Source organism: Xenopus tropicalis, chromosome 1, assembly GCF_000004195.4.
Source record: "Xenopus tropicalis strain Nigerian chromosome 1, UCB_Xtro_10.0, whole genome shotgun sequence".
Lineage (NCBI taxonomy): Eukaryota > Metazoa > Chordata > Amphibia > Anura > Pipidae > Xenopus > Xenopus tropicalis.
In genome coordinates this window covers 20,892,518-20,913,796 of record NC_030677.2, presented here as the reverse complement: position 1 = coordinate 20,913,796, position 21,279 = coordinate 20,892,518, and the positions used below count along the sequence as shown (strand labels likewise).

Here is a 21,279-nt window from a genome sequence, read left to right as displayed (position 1 = left end):
ACAGAATCCATTACAAAAGCACAGGAGCGGATCTCCTCTCATCATTATAGGACCCGTGCTTGCTGAACTTGGACCCCTACAGACCAAGATGGCAGCTTCTTGGCCCTTCCTGATACCTGGCTGCGTTACATGCAGTCTCCTGGGTTATGGTTTTTGGCAAGACCGTGGGTGGGCAGATCCTTCTCTGTATAGATTATAAGCAAGTTTTGGAGATACGGCTGTTTCTAACCAGCTTTGATCCCAAGTACTTTCATACCACATTCCCTTTGTCTCCATGTTGTGCCTTTCCCTTCTAGCAAAAGCATTATAACACAACAGGAGAATTATGGGAGAGTGGGAAAGCTGTAGTCAATGCAACCTATAGGGTGAAGACACACAGAGCTACTAGTAGCAGCTACTAAAATAGACAATGCTGATCATTTACTGATACGTGTGTTTTAGCAGAGGCAATTCTCAGTATTGTCTATGGCAGGGGATTTTCTGGAGTTTAGTAGCCGGTAAAAAGTAGCAGCTACTAGTAGCTCTGTGTGTCTTCACCCTTAGGGTGAAGACACACAGAGCTACTAGTAGCAGCTACTTGTCGTGGCTACTAAAATAGACAATGCTGATCATTTACTGATAATTGTCTCTACGTGTGTTTTAGCAGAGGCAATTCTCAGTATTGTCTATGGCAGGGGATTTCTGGTGTTTAGTAGCCGTGAAAAAGTAGCTGCTACTAGTAGCCCAGTGTGTCTTCACCCTTAGTCAGGCAAGGCTAAAATCTGCCTATATGTATCTAGCTTTATGTATTGCAGATACCTGTTTTCTTAACATTGGGCCCCAGAAATTGCTGGATGATGTCTTGACGCTTAATTTTATATAGGGGGACGCTGGAAGTTGAAGTCCAGCAACATCTGGACACAACCGAGGTTAAGAAACAGGGACTAGAATGTATGAGGATAATATTTACAGCAGATTTAAATTGTTAGCCTTGTCTCAGGTTGGATGACTACAGCTATCCCATCAGCTCCCATAGCTCTCCTGTTGTGTTATAATGCCATTGTTAGCAGCATAAAGCAATAAAAAAAACAATACAACAGTCTGTTCTTCATATTTCCATGAGACAAAGGCAAAAGGTATGGCGGCCCTTTAATGTACTTTCATGTATACTAATATACTAATACTGAATTCCTTCACCGGGGCAAGTCTGCACCCCATAGAGATGCACCAATCCCCTGCCCAAACCTAAATCCCATTCACACTTGCCAATTACAGCTGGCCCAATGGCCTTCCAAAAGAGGCAGATTATACATACCAACCGGGGATAAAAATAACAATAATAAAAAAAAAGGCATAAATCAAACCATTTTGGAAGCTGCGGTAAATCTGATTGCTACAAAAATGGCCACTATATACAAACCCCGCCCCCCCCCACATATTAAATGACGTTAGTTATTTATAGACTATACATTTTTTTTACATGATCTTTTTTTGTGGTTTTATTATAAACAGACACACACGCAAGCGATATATATATATATATTCTGTTAATAAGTTAAAGGTATAAATCTGTGAGTGTACGCTATCCTGTCTATCCGCCGAGGTTATAAAGTCTATAAATACCTTTACAAATATACACGTTGCAATTTACAATTTTTAAAACAAAACTGTTTTTTTTTTTGTTGTTTTTTTTTTGCCCCGGTATCCGTGTTGTTATCCTAGATTGCAATGCTTTGGAATTCTGGGGTATATCGATATATATCGCACAATTCTTCATTCAAATAAAAGCACTATTTACACTATGTAGATTATTTACAATACACGTTTGGAATATTCTTGGAAAGAAAGGGGTTGGGGTTTAAGGCAGGGGGTGAGCTGTCTGAACTTTAATTCCCAGCATGCAGTTCTGCCGTGGGTGAATGGATCGGCCCATCAGGGACCTTGTGTTTGAGACCACTGGTATGTATATATATATATATATATTTATATATATATACACACAAAAGGAGAACATTCACAATTCATTCATTTGCCGTCTACAGCACAAACATGCCAATATGGCAGACAATTTTCTCAAAAGATCCTTCAATAGCAATAGAGTAACAAATACAGAGTATGGGCCAATCGCATGCTTTGTTTCACTGTTCTACATCAGTAAAGGCTCAAAGCTGATTGGAGCGTTCCTTTTGTACCGGTTATTCCATTAAAAAGAATAGGGCATGGTCTGAACGTCAGAAAGAGCAAGGGGAACTGTGCATGGGTGGGAGATACCATATCGCTTGGCTCGTTCAGTGAATTCCATTCAGAATTAGGACAAAACCATTGTTTGTATGACCGCTAGGGGTGCTGTTCCATTGTGCTCCTACAATATGGAAGCTTCTACTCATATGTATCAGTTCAAACATGTAAAAAAGAAATTTTCCATGCTTTCAATAAGCAATGCCCTCCTACTTAAAGGGGAAATGCCATTTATAAATTGGGTACATTAAGGCCGTATTCCAATAGTAGTGAATGAAATGTGCAATTAGATATTTAAGTGGGGTACATTTTGATCTTTGCATCTGCTTTCCTGCCTATTGCCGGCCTACATCTCCCAGCATTCCCCATTAGCTACCAGCTGGGGTATGATAGGAGTTTAACAATCATGGTGGAGTTCTCATTTAGGAATACATTAAATGGTGATGATCCAATTGTGCGTTTTATCCCCCCCCAAATTTTCCATCCTCTCCCCCCCCATAGTGTAAATCTGTGATAACGGCGCGCACGGTGATCCGATGGGAGTCGCCCAATCACGATGATCATATTGCATAAAAAGAAGAGCAAGGTTTACATTCTATATAAACGTAGTTCCTTGGCGGAACGTCAGTCTCTCACATCTCAGGCACGGAATGGTTGCTCTGGCACTCAATAGCATATGGCTGGAGGTCACCCTGTCCGTCCTCCTACCTTTAACATTCTTTCTCTCTCTTTTTTCAATATATATATATTAAATTTGCTTATTTTTGTATCTTGGCACAAGATTAGTTCCTTCAGGTGAAACAGTGCTTCTTGACTTTGTGTACAGCAAGTGATTTCTACGGCTCAAAAAATACAATCCAGCTGGGGGAGCTTCATCCTTGGGATCAAGTCTACATTCCTTCTATTTTCCCGCTTTAATGTCCCACCGCAGTCATGTCCGGATGGCGCCGTTGTACTGCTGGTGCTTGGGAAGACACGGTTCATCTGGCAAAATGTCATGAGCAAAGACCGAGTCGTCCCCCGAGGAGCAGGTGCTGTGACTGTCCTGGCACGCCGGGGAGTACTGCTCGAATGGTACCGACAGGTCCAGGTACTCCTGAAACATGAAAGATTTGCACAATTGGATTTACAGTGCAAAGATACATGCTATGAACTTGAAATTTATCAAATGCACTGCTACAGAAACATTAGGACTTGATACCCAACCCACTGATGCTCTTGAATCCAGCTCCTCCTCCCAAAACCCAAAACAACCAATTGGGTTGATGAATGTATATAAAATGACACCAATGCTCCTTGTATATACACATACACTTACATCAGTAGATGTTACAGTAAGAACGCGGTCAAGGTCTTCAACCAGTTGCTTGAAGGTTGGTCTTTGCGACGGGACAGCGTGCCAGCACTCTCTCATGATCATATACCTGAGAGGGGGGGAAGAATAGAATGAATCTCAAGTTCTACAACTGTTCGTGTCTGGAGTTGAAGAACAAATAGAGCTAAATAGGGTTGGACTGGGCCGACAGGACACTGGGAAAAAACCTATGGACCCTAGCTTGCTCCCCTGCCTGGGCCAACCCAGCTCCCCCGCTCCCCTGCCCGAGCCCTGCTCCCCAGGAGGTAAAAGGGGTGCGTCGTGGAAGGGGGTGGGCGGCAAAAGGAGGATCCTGTGGTCATAGCCCCAGTAGGCCCCTAACCTCCAGTCCAACCCTGCAGCTAGAGCCAGTCAGCATGAAGGCACTGGATATCCTTGTTCTAAAGGAAATTAAGCAATTAACAGTGGTGCCAAATACTGCTTCTGGTATGCTCATGATATCAACGCTTATGCTGAATTTACCATTTTGTTTCTTGACATGATCTTTTAGAGCATAATATCTCAGACACAGGTCATTCCTCTATACAACTTGCTGCCAACTGAAAGGCACAACTACTCTGAGCCTATAAAGGCTGATGACAGAAGACAAAATCTTGAAGTTAACCTATACTGTTGGAAAACAAGACTTTCTTCAATGTTTTCCATCTTAATTTTGGGTTTAGTTGGTCTTTAATGGGCTACTATATCCACTTAAACCTTCTGGCTGACTTGTGCCTGGAGCAGTAGAATACCTATGTAGGTATGAAGTTATGGAAACTTGGGAGAGGATGGGACCTATGAAGAGCTGTAGGACCACGTGCCTCATCTGAAGGGATTTTCAAACCTGCCAGATTGATATCTGCCCAATTTATGGCTAGATTATCAGTCGGACAAGCCCGTTGGTGGGCCCCATACACTGGGTACTAGGTTGCCAATAAGTTGCGGTTTTTATTAGCTCGTATATATGGCCACCTTAAGGGTTAAACTCCAAATTGCCTTCAATGGAAGCTGACTGGATTAAAGCTAAGGGAAAATAAACATGGACTGAATGTTCCTTAGTTCCATTAGTCAAATCCAAACTAAAATAAATAAATAAATAAAACAGGAAGGTATAGTGTGCCTTTAAGCTCCATGATGAAAAGCCTCCCTATTTGAATGGAGCTAGTATACAGGAGACAAAGGGGCCGCAGTTACTTACAGTTCATGTGTGCAGTTTGCTGGCTTGTCCATTCGGTGGCCTTCTTTCAATAGCTTAAAGAGTTCCTCTACTGGGATCCCTGGGTAGGGCGAGCCCCCCAGCGTAAATGTCTCCCACAGCAGCACTCCGTACGACCATCTGGGAATTAAAGAGAGACGTTTAGAATTCACAAGGGATCTTTTCTTTACAAGGATGGGGTTTATTTGCGGGCAGCCATGCATAACTAACAAAGTCATCAGCGCCATGACTAATTGCCCGGGCAATTTTTTTTTTTAAACTAGTCACTTGGAGATTGCTACTGGCCGCACTCAATAGCAAAGCTCAAAAAAAAAAAAAAAAACCCTTTAGGCACCGAGTCTGAAATTGAAATGAGCATTTAATCAGCCGGCTGACAGCTTATCCATTACGCCAGCCCCCTCTTTGTTGAGATTTCCACCAGTTTCGGTGAATGGAACAAATCAAATTATCCATGCACAAATCCCCTCCGCTGAATTCCAGCACTGTGGGACATGAATGGAGAGGAGCAACACTGAGCTTTGGCCGTAGCCAGGAAACCGCCACTTCCACGGAACGGCCATGGAAATAATTGGCCACCTTTATTCTACAGAGAGCGCTGCTAAGGGAATCCATCAGTAACACATGGGGCTGACGGAATGGGGGCCGCTGTAGGTTTAACTTGGATCACTACAGAATAATCTCACAGCCCAATCAGGGCTTGGGAATAAAGAAATTATCTTTATAATAAAAGAGCACCTTACACGTTCTATCAGATTTTTGCATTAGTTACCCTTTACTAGATAGATAAGCTATCAGACATTTGTTTATCAGAATGCTTAGTAGAGGAATTCTGCCTCTGTGGGCAGCATGGGTTGCAGTTAATGCTTACACATCACTTTGATGAGTGTAGATACGGTCAAACAAAGCTTCCGGAGCCATCCATTTCACAGGCAGCCGACCCTGTAATTGGGAAGACAGAATGGACTGTTACATCAGCACAGGGGTACAGTCACAATGGCACCATCCAATCTTCCCTTATAATCCACTATCTATCACTTCCACCCGTGCCCGCTGACCTCAGCTGCTTTCTGGCTAAAGATAATGGGTGCGGGTAAACAGATTAACAGTGACTAGGTGACTCCATAAGGCTAGAATGCTTATCTGAGTGCATTGGGCCTGACAGAGGGAAAATGTAGTGGGGAAACAGCAATATCATGATTATAGATTAAATAATGCAGTTTTGCAATAACTGGGGCATTTCTTTAGGTACCACAGCTATATTCTATGTTTTTTCAATATACACTGAAAAGCTGCTGACTCGGTCTGAAGGGGCCTGACCCTTTTAAGTACCTCGGAATCACTCCACACCTTGCACTGATGAGATTTATATAGCTGGCCATATCAAGGTAGAGGCCCTTGTTTGGAGAGGTTGCCAAATGTGTGGATCTTGCCCTGTTTGGCTTAACTAGGCCAACCTGATCACTTGGCCTCTGGGCCAACAATCCTATCACATAGGGGTCTGTAACCACAGTCTGATATGGTCCTTGCTGGATCTGATTATGCTACAATAAGATATGGATCAGGCCATATTTTGACCCTGTATCATGGTCAATAAGCTGCCAACTGGGCCAAGTTACATGTCAGTATTAGGCCAAGCAAGGCTTAACATGCACGTATGTTAGATATGTCTGGCCGTATCTATGGTTATTAAAAGGCGCCCTTATTCCAGTGATCCCAAACCTGCCCCTATGCCCTGTAATCTTGCTCCATGCAGTCTCATAGCAGACACTCATCTATTAAATGTTGTTGTGAGCTCCTGGCAAATTCCTATATACTGTATAGAAGCCGAAGCATCAGCCCCACTGCTGCAACTAAGGATTCATTTTCACGTCTCTCTCAACAGCCCCTTCAGTGGGAAGTAAAACTCAATATTTGCCATGTAAAACGACAGTTCTGTTTGGATAACTTACATTTGTTGTTTTCTTGTAATAATCTATGTTGTGGATGTCCCTGGCCAAGCCGAAATCAGCAATCTTCATTACGTTGTCATCTGTTACTAACACATTTCTGGCTGCCAGATCTCTGTGAATGCACTGGGGGAGAAGGAGAATACACAACATGTCAGTACAAGCGGAGCTGGAATATAAGCAAGATGGAGCTTCCCGCCTGACAGGCAACCCTAGCCCACCTGTTGTCCCACAAACCCTGCCCTATGCATCATCCTGGGGAATATAGGGCCAAATCGCCCACAGCTACATCCTAGATATTCTTGTTATCATGACTGAAGAACTAGTACGCCTATCCTACATCAAACACAGGACCTCTGAAATTTGACTACCACTGGTCTACAGGGTAGTCTGGCTCTGTTAATATTCTGTTGCTCTGTTTAGCTGGTTTGTTGGTTGATCCCAGCCTTTAAAGTGGAGTGCATAATGCATTACAAAATGCATTTTTTTGGAACACTTGATGGACTAAATAAAGCTCATTTAACCCTACTTGTGTTTTTTCTCCCCAGGTAATATTGCAGATCCTTGTGCCCCATACACCTTGGTCTTTAGAAAAGGGGATATAGGTTTGATTCTAACTGCTGTGGTCTTACTAGGGACTGCAGCCCAACACCCACCTGCCTGTGTTTTTTAGTGAGAGAATCTCTCAGTATTATCTGCAGCTCCAGCAGAACTGAAATCCACTGAGGGAGACCATCTGCCTGGTGGAAGAGAGTTTGGAGACCGATAGAATACTGACGTCTAACTGCACTTCTACATCTGATTTTTAGGACTGTGCTGAGGCCTAAGGCTTGTGCCACGTGGGGTACTTTCGTAGCTGCTGTAGAACACCCAAACCCAGCCAAACCACCTCTTAGCGACTATAATAGAAATCCACCTTGGGGCTGGGGTCAAAGACAGATGATATGGCCAGGTTTAAAATTGGCCCATGTGGTGCTTTGGATGCTGCAACCCAAAAGCCATCCTAGACTCCCCATTAATGGCAAAAGGAGGTGCAAAGAACTACCCATCTAGGCTGGGGCCAAGATGTAAAGTGGCTGCCAACCTTACTGTGCTGATTTGAGTACTAAGGCCAGGTATAGGGTAAGTGAGCAGCCTCTAGAGGAATGTTTGAGGCAGAGGGACGTGTGTGGATGAACTTTTTCAAAACAGGGTAGGAGGGCATCACCCACATCATATCTAGAACTCTTAATACAATACGTGCAAAACTTACTTTTTGTGATGCCAGGTACTCCATGCCACGGGCTACCTGGTAGGCGCAAGAAACTAGGTCCTTGAAAGTCAACTGCTCAGCTGGAATTTTGCAGGTGTCAAAAGAATAATCCATTCCTGGGGGGCGCCGTGCCTTTAAATACTCCCTGAGGTTCCCTTTGGATGCGTATTCCACCAGAACGTACAGCGGTCCTGCGTGGGATAGATGGGAGACAGTATATATTTACAATGGGTAACAGAAATTTCATTAACACAGTCCAACCCAATAAAAGAAAAATGCAGATATGAGATTACCACTAACCCCAGTTGGAGGCTGAACTGTAACTCCCACAATCCCCTAATGCTGGAAGTTGTAGTTTATCAACATTTAAATGAAGACTTTCTTTCAACCATAGGGTCACACAAGGACCCATTTTCGAGAAAGGGGCATATTTGGTAGAATAAACATTATTTTGTCTTTTGCCCCATTTGCCTGCAGTATTGAGCCTCATGAGACAGCAGCCCCTGTTTAAATGAGGCCGTTTACGAAGGTTGTTATTTGTGATATAAACTTCATCAATATGGGAGTCAACATTTCCTAACGCTTGCAGTTATATAACTTACAGGCCATTTCTAGCACAATGTAGGACACAGGCTTACATACCATCCTGAGTGCAGGCTCCTAGCAGATTGATGATATTTTTGTGCTTTCCGATCATTTTCATCATCTCCATCTCTGAGACCAGATCTGAGAGATCTTTATCTGTGGCATCATCTGCAAGACACGGGAGACAAAGTAATAAGCACAAGCAGTCACTGCAATAAGGGCCCATGGAACTGCTAAAAGGGACACCAACATGGTTTTGTTATCAGGGCTTAATGTATTGGGGGCATGGCACTTATTATCTAGAATAGACACGTCTAAAGGTGGCCATACATGGGCAGATTTCAGCTGCCAATTCGGGTCCTTTAGACCGATTCAGCAGCTTATTTGCCCACGTATGGGCACCCCCTATGGGCCTATCCGACCAATATCTGGCCTAACATTGGTCAGATCTCGATCGGGCAGGTTTGACTTTCTGCAAGGAATGGGGAGCGCTTGGCGCACTGATGTAGTCCTCGGACCAATGGAGACTATGCCCGCCATTTTAATTCAATTGTTTGCCCATAGGACCCATCTAAGGACCAGCTTAAATGGACATATCAAGAGAAGAGCCACTTGTTTGGCAACCTCGCCAAATGAGCAAATTGCAACATGTCTGGCCACCTTAAGAGAAGTCACAAATTCTTTTTTTCCTGCCAGGTGCCATTGCCCAAACCAAGATGTTAAAGTGTTAGAGTGGTGAGATACAAGTCTCATGAACTAATAACATTAAAGCCTGAATTAACATACTTCTAAAGCAGTATGGAGATCTTGTTCTACCCAGACCCAAACTGGCAATCTGTGAATTCTGGCAAATGCCAGAGGGGCTGCTGTAAGATGCCATAGACAGTCCCTATTTAGTGGGCTGGTGGGGGGCTGTTTGGGTCTCTATGTACTGGAAATGCCAGGGCCTATTTTGAATCCAAGTCCAGTCCTGATTCCACCCCTCGTACCTTTAAGCATCTTTACAGCTACAGTTACAGGCTTATTTGGCCGTTCCTTTTCAATGCCGATTGCTTCTGCCATCACCACCTGACCGAAGCAGCCTTCCCCGAGGGGCTTTCCTAAAGTCAGCCTGCAAAAGGAAGAAAATTAACTTGCCATCAGCATATGAGGTATGTAGATCAATATCCTATTTATGGCTGAGGAATTCCACTAACCGTGTTCGCAACAGCTCCCACTTAGGATCCAGCGGTAGGCCCAGTTCCGACACATTAGCCAGCATGGTTCCGTCGCTGGAGGACAGATGAGTGATCCTCACCAACGGGGTGTTGGAATTCATGGAAGAGTTGGACTCTAGAGACACCTGCTTAAATAAACCAAACAAATGTGTATTATTGCCAACTGCTGCACCTTGTCTACGCCAACAAATGTGCTAAGGTGAAACCTCAATATGGGTGACCTAAATGGTTTAGGCTGTTATATAAAATCAGGCAGATTGTCCTTTACTTTCTCAAGTGGAGGTATTTATTAATTTTCAAGGCCCTTTAAACTGAACAGATTTACCTCTATATGTCTGTAGCTCAGGAGTCAGGGGCAAGCAGCATTCATTCAACTGTACCAGGTAAAGAAAGGGGTTTTTTTGGTGGGTGGGGGGATTATTAGAATAAATATAAAACTTGAATCTAATATGATACTCAATAATGATATATGAGTACTTTATTGTACGGCCCATTGGGATGTACATGCCCCACTTATAGTGTCACGTAATATACCTACTCTTTATACTGAGTGTCATCCGGCAATAAAGGAAATAGGTGGTGAAGAAAAAGAGATCATTAGGAGGAAAGGTAACATTTCAGAGAGTTAGGATTAGAGAGGAAAATAAGTGCATTCAATTAGAACTAAATACAGGTTAATTGCCAAGGGAGAAGGCAAAGAAGAAAATACATGTAATAATGGAAGGTGAATTAGCACTTATTACATGTGATATAAACATTTTATTAATGTTTAGGTTAAAAGTGGTATTGAGCGTTGCTTAGTATTTTAATTATATTTAAGCAGGGATTATCTTCCATTTATTTTCCTTTAAACAGAGGCCTCGCTTATGTTTATAATACGCTTCACTTCCAGGAAACTGTTGCAGCTGCCAAGGGGGAGCCGATGTAGTCCTTATAACCTTGGCCATCTTCAAATGTCTCCCAAAGCTGTTACTACAGCCTTTTAGTATAGACTGCACCTGAACAACCCTTCTGGTTGTTCTCAAAACATTGCAGCTCCCACTGGTTTGTAGCGAAGGAATGGGCTCCGCACATACAAATCTCCATCTATCCTCCCAACAGCGATGATGGAATGAGGGCATCGCCTATCAAGCCCAATTCAGTAGCCATTTATATTGAGCTAGAACTGTTACAATGCTGGTTATAAATCAAAGTCCGGCCTCATTTCATAAACACAATATACTTTTTCCCTTGTTAGGTTATTTCTTAGGGTGCCAAAGATGAACCCTGGTGTCCTTATTGGACTGAGCATGGTCAGGAAACTGCAAATCTAGGCAGGCTGAATGCTTGCCTTAAGGTTTGTATTCTTTTTATTTGATCCATATAAATGCTGATGCATGGAGCTTCCATAGAAGATGTAATGTACAACAGTTCTATTGATATCCTTCCACCAATCCTCTGCCAGATTACCCTGTGCTAACCAGCCCTGCCCCTTAACCACCTTGGCAACTAATAGTGATCCAGTATACAGTGTTGGCCTTAAGTAAGCAAGAGAAACACCCTCATAGTCTAACCTCTATTCAAAGAAAAAAATGGAAGACAGGTTCAGCTTATAAAAAGTGAATAATAAAAAAACTAAAACACCAATATCAATCCACCTGCCCCACCATCCACGGAAACTGAGAAGATCTGAGGACCACAAATCCGACAGAGAGGTGGGCATTCTGACTCTTCCATAAAGAATAAGTGGAAATTCACCCTTGAGGAAAGACAGAGAGAAGTAGAGTGCAGTAATCTTGTATCTACTTTCTGTTACCTGCCGTTTAAGGGGAAACTTGGAGACTTTATGCACCGGCGGGGCACTCATTGCCTTTTTCGAAGGGACCTTTACGCGGTAGGTGACGAAGATGATAACCAACAGTATGAACCCAGTGATGACCGAAACCACGATAAGGACGGTCGTGGAGCTTGAAGAAGTTGTTGTTGGCTTCTCCACAGGTTCTGCTGAGGATGGAAAACAATCAGTTGCAACCAAGAACCCGCAGTTATCATAGCAGAAGCTGTTAGTGTAGAGCGGGAAGGGACTACTTTTGTTTGGGTAAGATTAGACAGCCACATACCTACATGTATTCAGCCGATAGCGAGGCCCAGTAGCCCCATGGAAGTGGTTGGGTGGGTGAAACCAAATAGAGACATAGGGGCTAATTTACTAATATAGGTGTAGAATTGCACCAGCGCTCTTTCCAATAGCAGCCAAAAGGCAGTTTGTTTTTATGGGCCCTACAGGCCTTGGTGTGTACATGATGGCTTGAACCAAATAATTCCAAAAACTATTATCTTCTGCTTATAACTATATAACCCACTCATGTATAAATGCAAATACTGTATTTAGAGATAGGATCATTTGTACAGCTGCAGCGCGGTGCTCATAATTTACTTTTTGTTTCACAGAAAAAAGGAGCATATTAATAAACTACATTTTGGCTTATATATTATATAGTGAATAATCAAAGGTCAGAATCCCCTTCTCATAAATGGAGGTTAAACTCTACAGAACAGTGATTTTACTCATCTAAGGGATTTACTTAACACTTCCTAAGTGAATATTTTCTGCACAAACACTGGAGTGTGGCAGATTATTGGTGGGTACAATGGCTACTGTTATTATACATTTGCTTTAGTGCAAGACAATTGTTATTAATACAATACAAAATAATTCAGGAAACAATCCATTCTTCCATTCATTCTGCTAAAATGGATATTCGAGAACAAATAAGAAAATGGAGAGGGGCCAAGAGTAACACAGAGCACAGAGAGAGACAGGGAGAGAGAAAAGGCAATTTATCCACCACCTCAAGGAAAAAGAATCAGGCCATTAACTGATCAAGTGCCACAGAAGGACCAACGGACACTAAAGGGTGTATTTATTAACACTGCAGACAAACATCACCGGTGATGTTGCCCATAGCAACCAGCCAGCAACTAGATTTGAATGGTCACCTAGAAAACAAAAGTGAAGATCTGATTGGTTGCTATGGGCGACATCACCGGTGATGTTTGTCTCCATTGTTAATAAATATGCCCTTAAATGTGTTAATCCCTCATTTGCACGTGGTAGTAGTATAATGATTCAGTAAGAAGATCACATGTACAGAAATGCCAAACTAAGGGCCAAGTCAATTTAAAAGGGATTGTTTACATAGGCCTTCCAGGTCCATTCCTCTGCTCAAGGCACTTAGGCCTCTAACTTCCCAATCTGTGGAGATGGCCAAAGTAGTAAATGTGGATGAGGAGCCTAAAGGCCATTTGCAAACCTTACTCTAATGAGCAGAAAAACTGAAAGCACCTTAGGAAAGAGCCACATTGGGCATTTTGGGTTCTGGCAGAATCCTTTAGTGTGTCTATGTGGGGGCAAACCTATGGGCTTGAAGCCAAAGTGCTGGTTGAATCTTTTGAGTGACTACTTGCATTGGCAACACGATTGCATGATTCATTCTGAAAGGTGGAGAGGTCTATTTGGCATTTCTTGGTTACATGGAAAGCGCCACCGAAACAGCGTGATGAGCAAGAATACCTGGGAGAACCGTCAGCCAAGCAGTGTGATGTGAATAGCCAATAGAATTCCCAGCCAGACAAGTATATTCCCCAGCATCCTCAAAGGACACATTGCGTAAAACCAGCACCTCAAGATCCTTATCCGAAGAGTAAACACCAGTAGGCTAAAAAGAGATCAGAGAAATTAAAGATAAAGGAAAAGAGAACGGGGCACAATGAACAAGCATGGAATAAATCATTGAAAGGCAACCCAGTTTCCCAGCACACTGAAACACAAGAATAAGAAACCAAAGCAGATGGAGTTTGCAGAAGACCCAAATGATGACACCTGTAGGAATAAAAAAAAAAGGACACCAGCTCCCTTCACCAGCCTTTTATACACCTGTAGGAAAGAAAGACACAAGCACCCTTCACCAGGCTTTATATTCTATATCATGGCAGCATGCACGCAATGGGCACCTGTAATTACTGACCCACAACACAGCATGTTTCATGATTCTTGAAATGGTACATTTGGCTCTCAAATGGATGTTCAGTTTGAACTTTATAATGAATATAATGGAACAGGGCAGTGCACAGCTAAGTGCCACCTTCAGGCTAAAGACAAGAGGTTAGTGGGATAGTCTGGATCTAACGCTCACTGGGCACACCTTGGCTACACTTCTTTTTTTGGAAATCATTATAAATCAACCTAGGAGTGGATGTCAGTAACACAATAAGAAGTAATACAAGTAATACAATATACTTATGAACAAAGTCTGGCTTTGCCAAAGAATGGCGCCGGTCTATAGAAAAGACCTTAACGGAGGTAACTAATATGACAGCCTCAGTAATAGAAATATGCAGAGGGAACGTTGGCTGTAAAGAAAAACTATCCATTTTATTCACAAATTGGGGATTCATTTCCTCTCCCTGTGCCCTGAAACTACAGCAGATGAGAATAAGGATGAAGGGTACCTTTTTATATAAGTTACCCATAAGCACAACCGGCTCTAGGGGCACTATTCCATTATATAATATGTACATTTCTATTCAATTAAAAAACTGTGCTTTAGATCCAAATAATCCCAGTTCCAACAAAGTAATTTCTTTATGCATAAATCCTGACTTTATGCCAGGGTGTAGGGGGGAGGAAGGTTAGCTAGTTGTGGGTCCTGTTGCGCTACAATCCAATGTATTTCAGTGTTGAAGAGGCAGAAAGAGCTGCAGATGTTAAGTCACCCAAGGAACCAGAGAGACTGTTATCAGAGCACCCAAGGACTTGATAAAGATTCCTTTCTTTCCTTTCATACCAAGATGATTGTTTTGGGTGCCTATAGTTTTACCTGATGCTGGTTTGTAAATGTGGAGCCAAAAGGACGCCTCAGCTACGCCTATGAAATTGTTGGCTCTACACACATACTGTCCTTCATGGGTCTCTGTCACATTTTTTAGACTTAGGGTAGTATCGACTTCAGTGCCATTGGTGAAAGACTGCAGGAACAGACAGATGCTGTGACTTTGGTTAAAGGGTAAAAAAAGGAACATTGCTACGGATACTAGATAACACATTGTATTGCTGAGATGTCTACAGGTGAGGTCCAAGCTGGGAGAACTGCCTTTGAGTCCTTATACACAGACTTTGATTCCTGCTGTAAAGCCTGTAAACATCATAAATGTAACTGTTCTGGATGCAGAAACCAAATACAAGTCAGGCTAATATTAATGTAAACACAGCCATTTGGCGGCCATCTTGTATATAACCCACAATGCACTTCTCAGCATTCTGGGATTGGAACCTAATGCAAGCTGTGTCCACATGTCAGACAAAAACAAATGAAAATAAAGCAGAGGCTGAAATCTGTTTTTAATGGATTCTTTAAGAATATAAAGGCATGGTCTGTAAATCTGCTGAGAGGATATTCAGCAAAGACAAACACTGGCCGAGAAATTCAGCTTCCTACCCGCATTAGTGTAAATGCTGTCTCAATTACCCGGATTTATAAATAGGATCCGGAGACAAAATATAAGCAAAAGCTGCGGTCTGAAGCTGCCGGTGACATAGCCCATTATAAACAGGCAGTGTGCCTCTCCACACCAAAGCTTTTTCTTATAATCCCATATATCCCTAACTAGTGATGTACGAGGAGCAGCCAGAAGCAAAGGATTATGGGGCTGCAGTCTATGGAAGAGGCCTGTGAGCTTTATGTCATCCTAACATTGAGTAGGAGGCAATGGGATCCAATGAAATGTGGTTATTAAAGGGGTAATACATGGCAATGGTATCCCTTTAAAAAGGAATTGTACAGACATTTGGTACAGGTATAGGACCCGTTATCCGGAATGCTCGGGACCAAGGGTATTCCAGATAAGGGGTCTTTCCGTAATTTGGATCTCCATACCTTAAGTCTACTAAAAAATCAATAAACCATTAATTAAATCCAATAGGGCTGTTCTGCCCCCAATAAGGAGTAATTATATCTTAGTTGGGATCAAGTACAGGTACTGTTTTATTATTACAGAGAAAAGGGAATCATTTAACCATTAAATAAACCCAATAGGGCTGTTCTGCCCCCAATAAGGGGTAATTATATCTTAGTTGGGATCAAGTACAGGTACTGTTTTATTATTACAGAGAAAAGGGAATCATTTAACCATTAAATAAACCCAATAGGGCTGGTCTGCCCCCAATAAGGGGTAATTATATCTTAGTTGGGATCAAGTACAGGTACTGTTTTATTATTACAGAGAAAAGGGAATCATTTAACCATGAAATAAACCCAATAGGGCTGTTCTGCCTCCAATAAGGGGTAATTATATCTTAGTTGGGATCAAGTACAGGTACTGTTTTATTATTACAGAAAAAAGGGAATCATTTAACCATTAAATAAACCCAATAGGGCTGTTCTGCCCCAATAAGGGGTAATTATATCTTAGTTGGGATCAAGTACAGGTACTGTTTTATTATTACAGAGAAAAGGGAATCATTTAACCATTAAATAAACCCAATAGGGCTGTTCTGCCCCAATAAGGGGTAATTATATCTTAGTTGGGATCAAGTACAGGTACTGTTTTATTATTACAGAGAAAAAGGAAATCAGTTTTAAAATTCTGAATTATTTGATTAAAATGGAGTCTATGGGAGACAGGCTTTCCGTAATTTGGAGCTTTCTGGATAATGGGTTTCCGGATAAGGGATCCCATACCTGTACAATACAAAAAAAGAAAAAACAGCATTGGTCTGCGGCACATTTGCTATAAGGCAACTTACTTGCAGCACGGTGACGTAAGGATCTCCGTCTGGGCCGTACTTGCTGCCATTTACTTCCACGTGTTTCAGCCACTGAATATGAGGCTGGGCATCACTGTACACTTTGCAGTGGAATTCTACGTCGCTCCCAATCACAACTGTTTGGTTAGCAGGTAACCCGGCCTGAAGGATAGGCCGATGAGAGGACCGCTCTACAAACCGGAAACAAGGCTTCATGTTAGGCTAAAGGGGTGCAAACATGGCGACTCCCACTCATAACTACAGTCATGCAAGGCAGGAATGTTCTGGGCACCTCATTCATTTGCACTACAGCACTAAAATAACTTCCCAAATAATGGTAATTTCTGACCACTAGGGGCACTGTGTCTCAATAGAGAGGACTACCATTACCATCTCTGGTAACAAAATGTCAGCTCCCATATATTTCCCATATCAAATGGGAGGCTTATCTTCCATTAACTGTAGTTCAGTTTTCATTTATATGCATATCCTTTAGACATTTCTATTTAGAAACCCTACAGAACGCCGGAGATGATGTGTCACTTTCCTTTGGCCCCCGAAGAAGAGGCACGGAACAGATAAATACAAATGTCCGTGGTTACAGTGCACATCATTGTTGTGTCTATTGACATTTTTCCATGAAATTACAGACTCGACTCCTTCTCCAGACCCGAGAGCCGTTTTCATGCTTAAACCCATCTCCAAGGCCACAATATTTTTTAAACAAACTTCCATTAAAATATTTGGTTCCCCCCACCAATCTTTAAATAAACAGGTTTTAAGGTGTCCCTGCCAAAGCCCTTTTCTGGCAGATTCTTTACCCTTTCACTGGACCTACATGAAAGCTCCTCGGAGATGTTGTTGTACGTGAGGCCTAGAGACCTGAATCCCTCCATTTCCTGAGGAGGCATTGTACCACCTGAAGCTCATGAAGAAACCTCTATAAAAAGCTGGCAAGCCACCGCAACATTAGACCTGGAACCTGCCAGCAATGGAGTTACATTTCCCGGGATTTAGGCAACCATTAGGAACCTATTGTAGGGCTGCCAGGAACATAATCTCCTCACCCATCCGCAGCTATAAGAGCATAAACAGCACAACAAACAAAACAGGTATTGTAACCCTAGCACACACAGCTCCTTCAGCAGCCACTAAAGGGTGGGAGGGTCCCCAACAAGGCAAGTGTTCAGGGCCTCTCATGCATATGAATGATACAATTTACATGGAATTAGCCTTACTATGAATGGGCCAAATAAGCTCAAGTTGTTCTAAACTAATGTCTAGACAAGCAAGCCCTTGACGTTCCTAAAAGCCATTTCCTCTACAGCACCAGCATAGATAATGCCCGGTAGCCTTACCCAGGACGTCAAGTTGATAGGTTTGACGGATGCTTCCATACTTGTTCTCCACCACACACGTGTAGTTGCCTTTATCCGATGGGACCACGCTCTCCATAACAAGGCTCCACTGCTGATGTCGGAGCTACAATAAAGAAAACATGCAGCAAGTTATTATGATAAAATATATAAATATAAAAAGTAAACTCAAGTCCATTGCAAAACCTGGGGTCATTTTCACTCTGCAGTAGGAAAGCAACCCGATTAACAATTAGAGGCTATTATCCCACTGCTACTATAGGCACCATCTCTCCCTACTATACCTGCTATCCCACAGCCCCAGTCCCTTCCCAGAGGCTATTATCCCCCCACTGCTACTATAGGCACCATCTCTCCCTACTATACCTGCTATCCCACAGCCACAGTCCCTTCCCAGAGGCTATTATCCCACTGCTACTATAGGCACCATCTCTCCCTACTATACCTGCTATCCCACAGCCCCAGTCCCTTCCCAGAGGCTATTATCCCACTGCTACTATAGGCACCATCTCTCCCTACTATACCTGCTATCCCACAGCCCCAGTCCCTTCCCAGAGGCTATTATCCCCCCACTGCTACTATAGGCACCATCTCTCCCTACTATACCTGCTATCCCACAGCCCCAGTCCCTTCCCAGAGGCTATTATCCCACTGCTACTATAGGCACCATCTCTCCCTACTATACCTGCTATCCCACAGCCCCAGTCCCTTCCCAGAGGCTATTATCCCACTGCTACTATAGGCACCATCTCTCCCTACTATACCTGCTATCCCACAGCCACAGTCCCTTCCCAGAGGCTCTTATCCCACTGCTACTATAGGCACCATCTCCCCCTACTATACCTGCTATCCCACAGCCCCAGTCCCTTCCCAGAGGCTATTATCCCCCCACTGCTACTATAGGCACCATCTCCCCCTACTATACCTGCTATCCCACAGCCCTAGTCCCTTCCCAGAGGCTATTATCCCACTGCTACTATAGGCACCATCTCTCCCTACTATACCTGCTATCCCACAGCCACAGTCCCTTCCCAGAGGCTATTATCCCACTGCTACTATAGGCACCATCTCTCCCTACTATACCTGCTATCCCACAGCCCAGTCCCTTCCCAGAGGCTATTATCCCACTGCTACTATAGGTACCATCTCTCCCTACTATAACTGCTATCCCACAGCCCCAGTCCCTTCCCAGAGGCTATTATCCCACTGCTACTATAGGCACCATCTCACCCCCCAAAATGTGAATGAGACGAGCCATGAACCACAGTTAGAAATCTCTGTGTGTTTGTGTGCTTGCTCAGAATAAGATAATATATTTTTACACTGCATGGGAAAAAAAACTGCAAACCAGCCAGAAAATGTGTGTCTGGAGCCCATCAGCCGAAAGCAGCTATTGTTGTTTGAAGGGTCTCCTAAACAGTGTAACAGGAGGTCAAGCATTGCCTTGAAAGTGCTGCTGTTTTTCTGACTCCACTACACAACTTTGTTTAATTTTCTCTCTATCACAAAATCCCTTCTGTTTCCTCTCAGAGTGAGAGCTGGGACTGACTGAAATGGAGGCGCTTGACAATGGCCAATGCCTTATCTGGGGATGCCTAGAGAGGGCCTTCTTTAGCTGTGGTTGAAACTCGGGATAAAGCAGATGATTTGGAGACCCTTATATAAACTAGAATATCTTATCCCCATTGCAACCTATCACATTCTTTATCCTTATTGCCCCTGTCAAAGGATGCTTGAGTTTGGCCATTTTCGGCTTAAAGCACAAGAACACTGACACTTTCTTCCATAACAAGTCATTTGTAACTGCATTTAGAATCGGTATTTGTTTATACCTTTCTGTTCCCCGGCTCAGAACCAGCAGTGCAGAGAATATAAAAAGCCAGACAGACATGGTTTGTAACAGCAATTACATTTAGAAACCTCTGTAATATTAGTTAATTAGAACGACGGATTATTTTATAAGCCAAAAGGGCAAATCAAAGCAATGCAGACACGCACAGGTTAACGCTGCGGCAAGCGCCGATGTGTCACCTGGGCCAACCTTTCAAATAATAACAGTGTAATTCACAGGGAAGCGGCCAGTCTAAACAAGTTAGAAGAACAAGCAATTAGTCTGTTGCCTAAAAATAACATTGTTAGCTTTGTTTAATCATGTAAAACTCATTGTGATTAATGCAGTTACCAAGGATGAATTACATGTGCTCACTATTTACAATCTCAGTGCACCACATTTAACCCATTGTCTGCCAGAGTGATTAAATACATGCATGCCCTAAGGCAGTGACCCCCAACCAGTGGCTCAGGGGCAACATGTTGCTCCCCAACCCCTTGGATGTTGCTCTCAGTGCCCCCAAACCAGGGAGTTATTTTTGAATTCCTGACTTGGGGGCAAGTTTTGGTTGAATAAAAACAAGATTTCCTACCAAATAAAGCCCCTGTAAGCTGATAGGGTGCATAGAGGCTGCCTAATAGCCAATTGTAGCCCTTCCCATTATTAATAAGTAAGCAGGTATGGTCCGGCATAGCAAACTATCAGAAAACAATAGATGCATCTATTTATTGCTTGGCACAGAACACATTCCACCATTGTTTTGATAATGTGGGCACAAATATACATATAATTAGGCTCCTGTCAGGGTTGTCACTGGCAAGTTAAGGCTAGGGCTGGTATTACAAATTAACCGGCAAGGTAATTTGCACTTTTCTGCCACATCTCTGTCCAGTTCCATCCCCTCCCCAATCCTGTGCCCACCACAGATATCCCCCTGGATCCTTCCCCAATGTGCCCACTTTCTGGCCTGATTGGTTCACTCTTCACCCCATGACGTCACCTCTTTGATGGCAGCCCCTGTCCCATTCCAGTACTGCCCAATAAACACTGGCAAAGGTGGCAGGTTGTATAACATGTGCCAAAAGCACACACTATCCTACCAAAAGTGACTCAAAGTTGCATCAGTTTTAAGATAAATGGTGTATTGTAACTGGAGCTCTGCAGAACAAAAAGTAAAATAATTAAGAAAACCTACCAAAATAAAAAATGAAGACCAATTGAAAATAATAATAAAAGTTAACTCAAAGGTGAACAACCCCTTTAAGATCATTCTTTTTTCACTCTCTTTTGAGGGGACAGAACAACAGGTCTTGTTTTTACAGTTAAAGAGTGAGAATTCCATTCCATTCTTACTAGAATTGGCTGTTCTAACTATGTGCTTAAGGGATTACTGGAGCCTGTTGGTACCAAGAACAATGCAATGTCACCATCATGTGTGTCATGTGGTCAGTCTTTGACCCGCACATTCCGAGCTAGCTCATTTGCACACAAGCTGTATAAA

At 42.9% G+C, this 21,279-nt stretch overlaps 1 protein-coding gene across 6 annotated transcripts in view; it reads right to left on the bottom strand.

Moving 5' to 3' along the window:
• Positions 1–2,351: 2,351 nt before the first annotated feature.
• Positions 2,352–21,279, bottom strand: part of fgfr3 (fibroblast growth factor receptor 3 (achondroplasia, thanatophoric dwarfism)) — a 67,802-nt gene continuing 48,874 nt past the window's right edge. Inside the window, exons 6-18 of one of the 6 annotated variants that reach the window (XM_012957289.3) lie at positions 17,930–18,053; positions 16,572–16,762; positions 14,647–14,794; positions 11,583–11,770; positions 9,767–9,915; positions 9,560–9,681; positions 8,628–8,738; positions 7,986–8,176; positions 6,737–6,859; positions 5,656–5,726; positions 4,770–4,907; positions 3,536–3,641; positions 2,352–3,313 (exon numbers count right to left, since the gene is read on the bottom strand). In XM_012957289.3, the coding sequence (XP_012812743.1) occupies positions 3,149–3,313; positions 3,536–3,641; positions 4,770–4,907; positions 5,656–5,726; positions 6,737–6,859; positions 7,986–8,176; positions 8,628–8,738; positions 9,560–9,681; positions 9,767–9,915; positions 11,583–11,770; positions 14,647–14,794; positions 16,572–16,762; positions 17,930–18,053 (1,827 nt within the window). In that variant the 3' untranslated portion in view covers positions 2,352–3,148. 6 annotated transcript variants of the gene reach the window in all.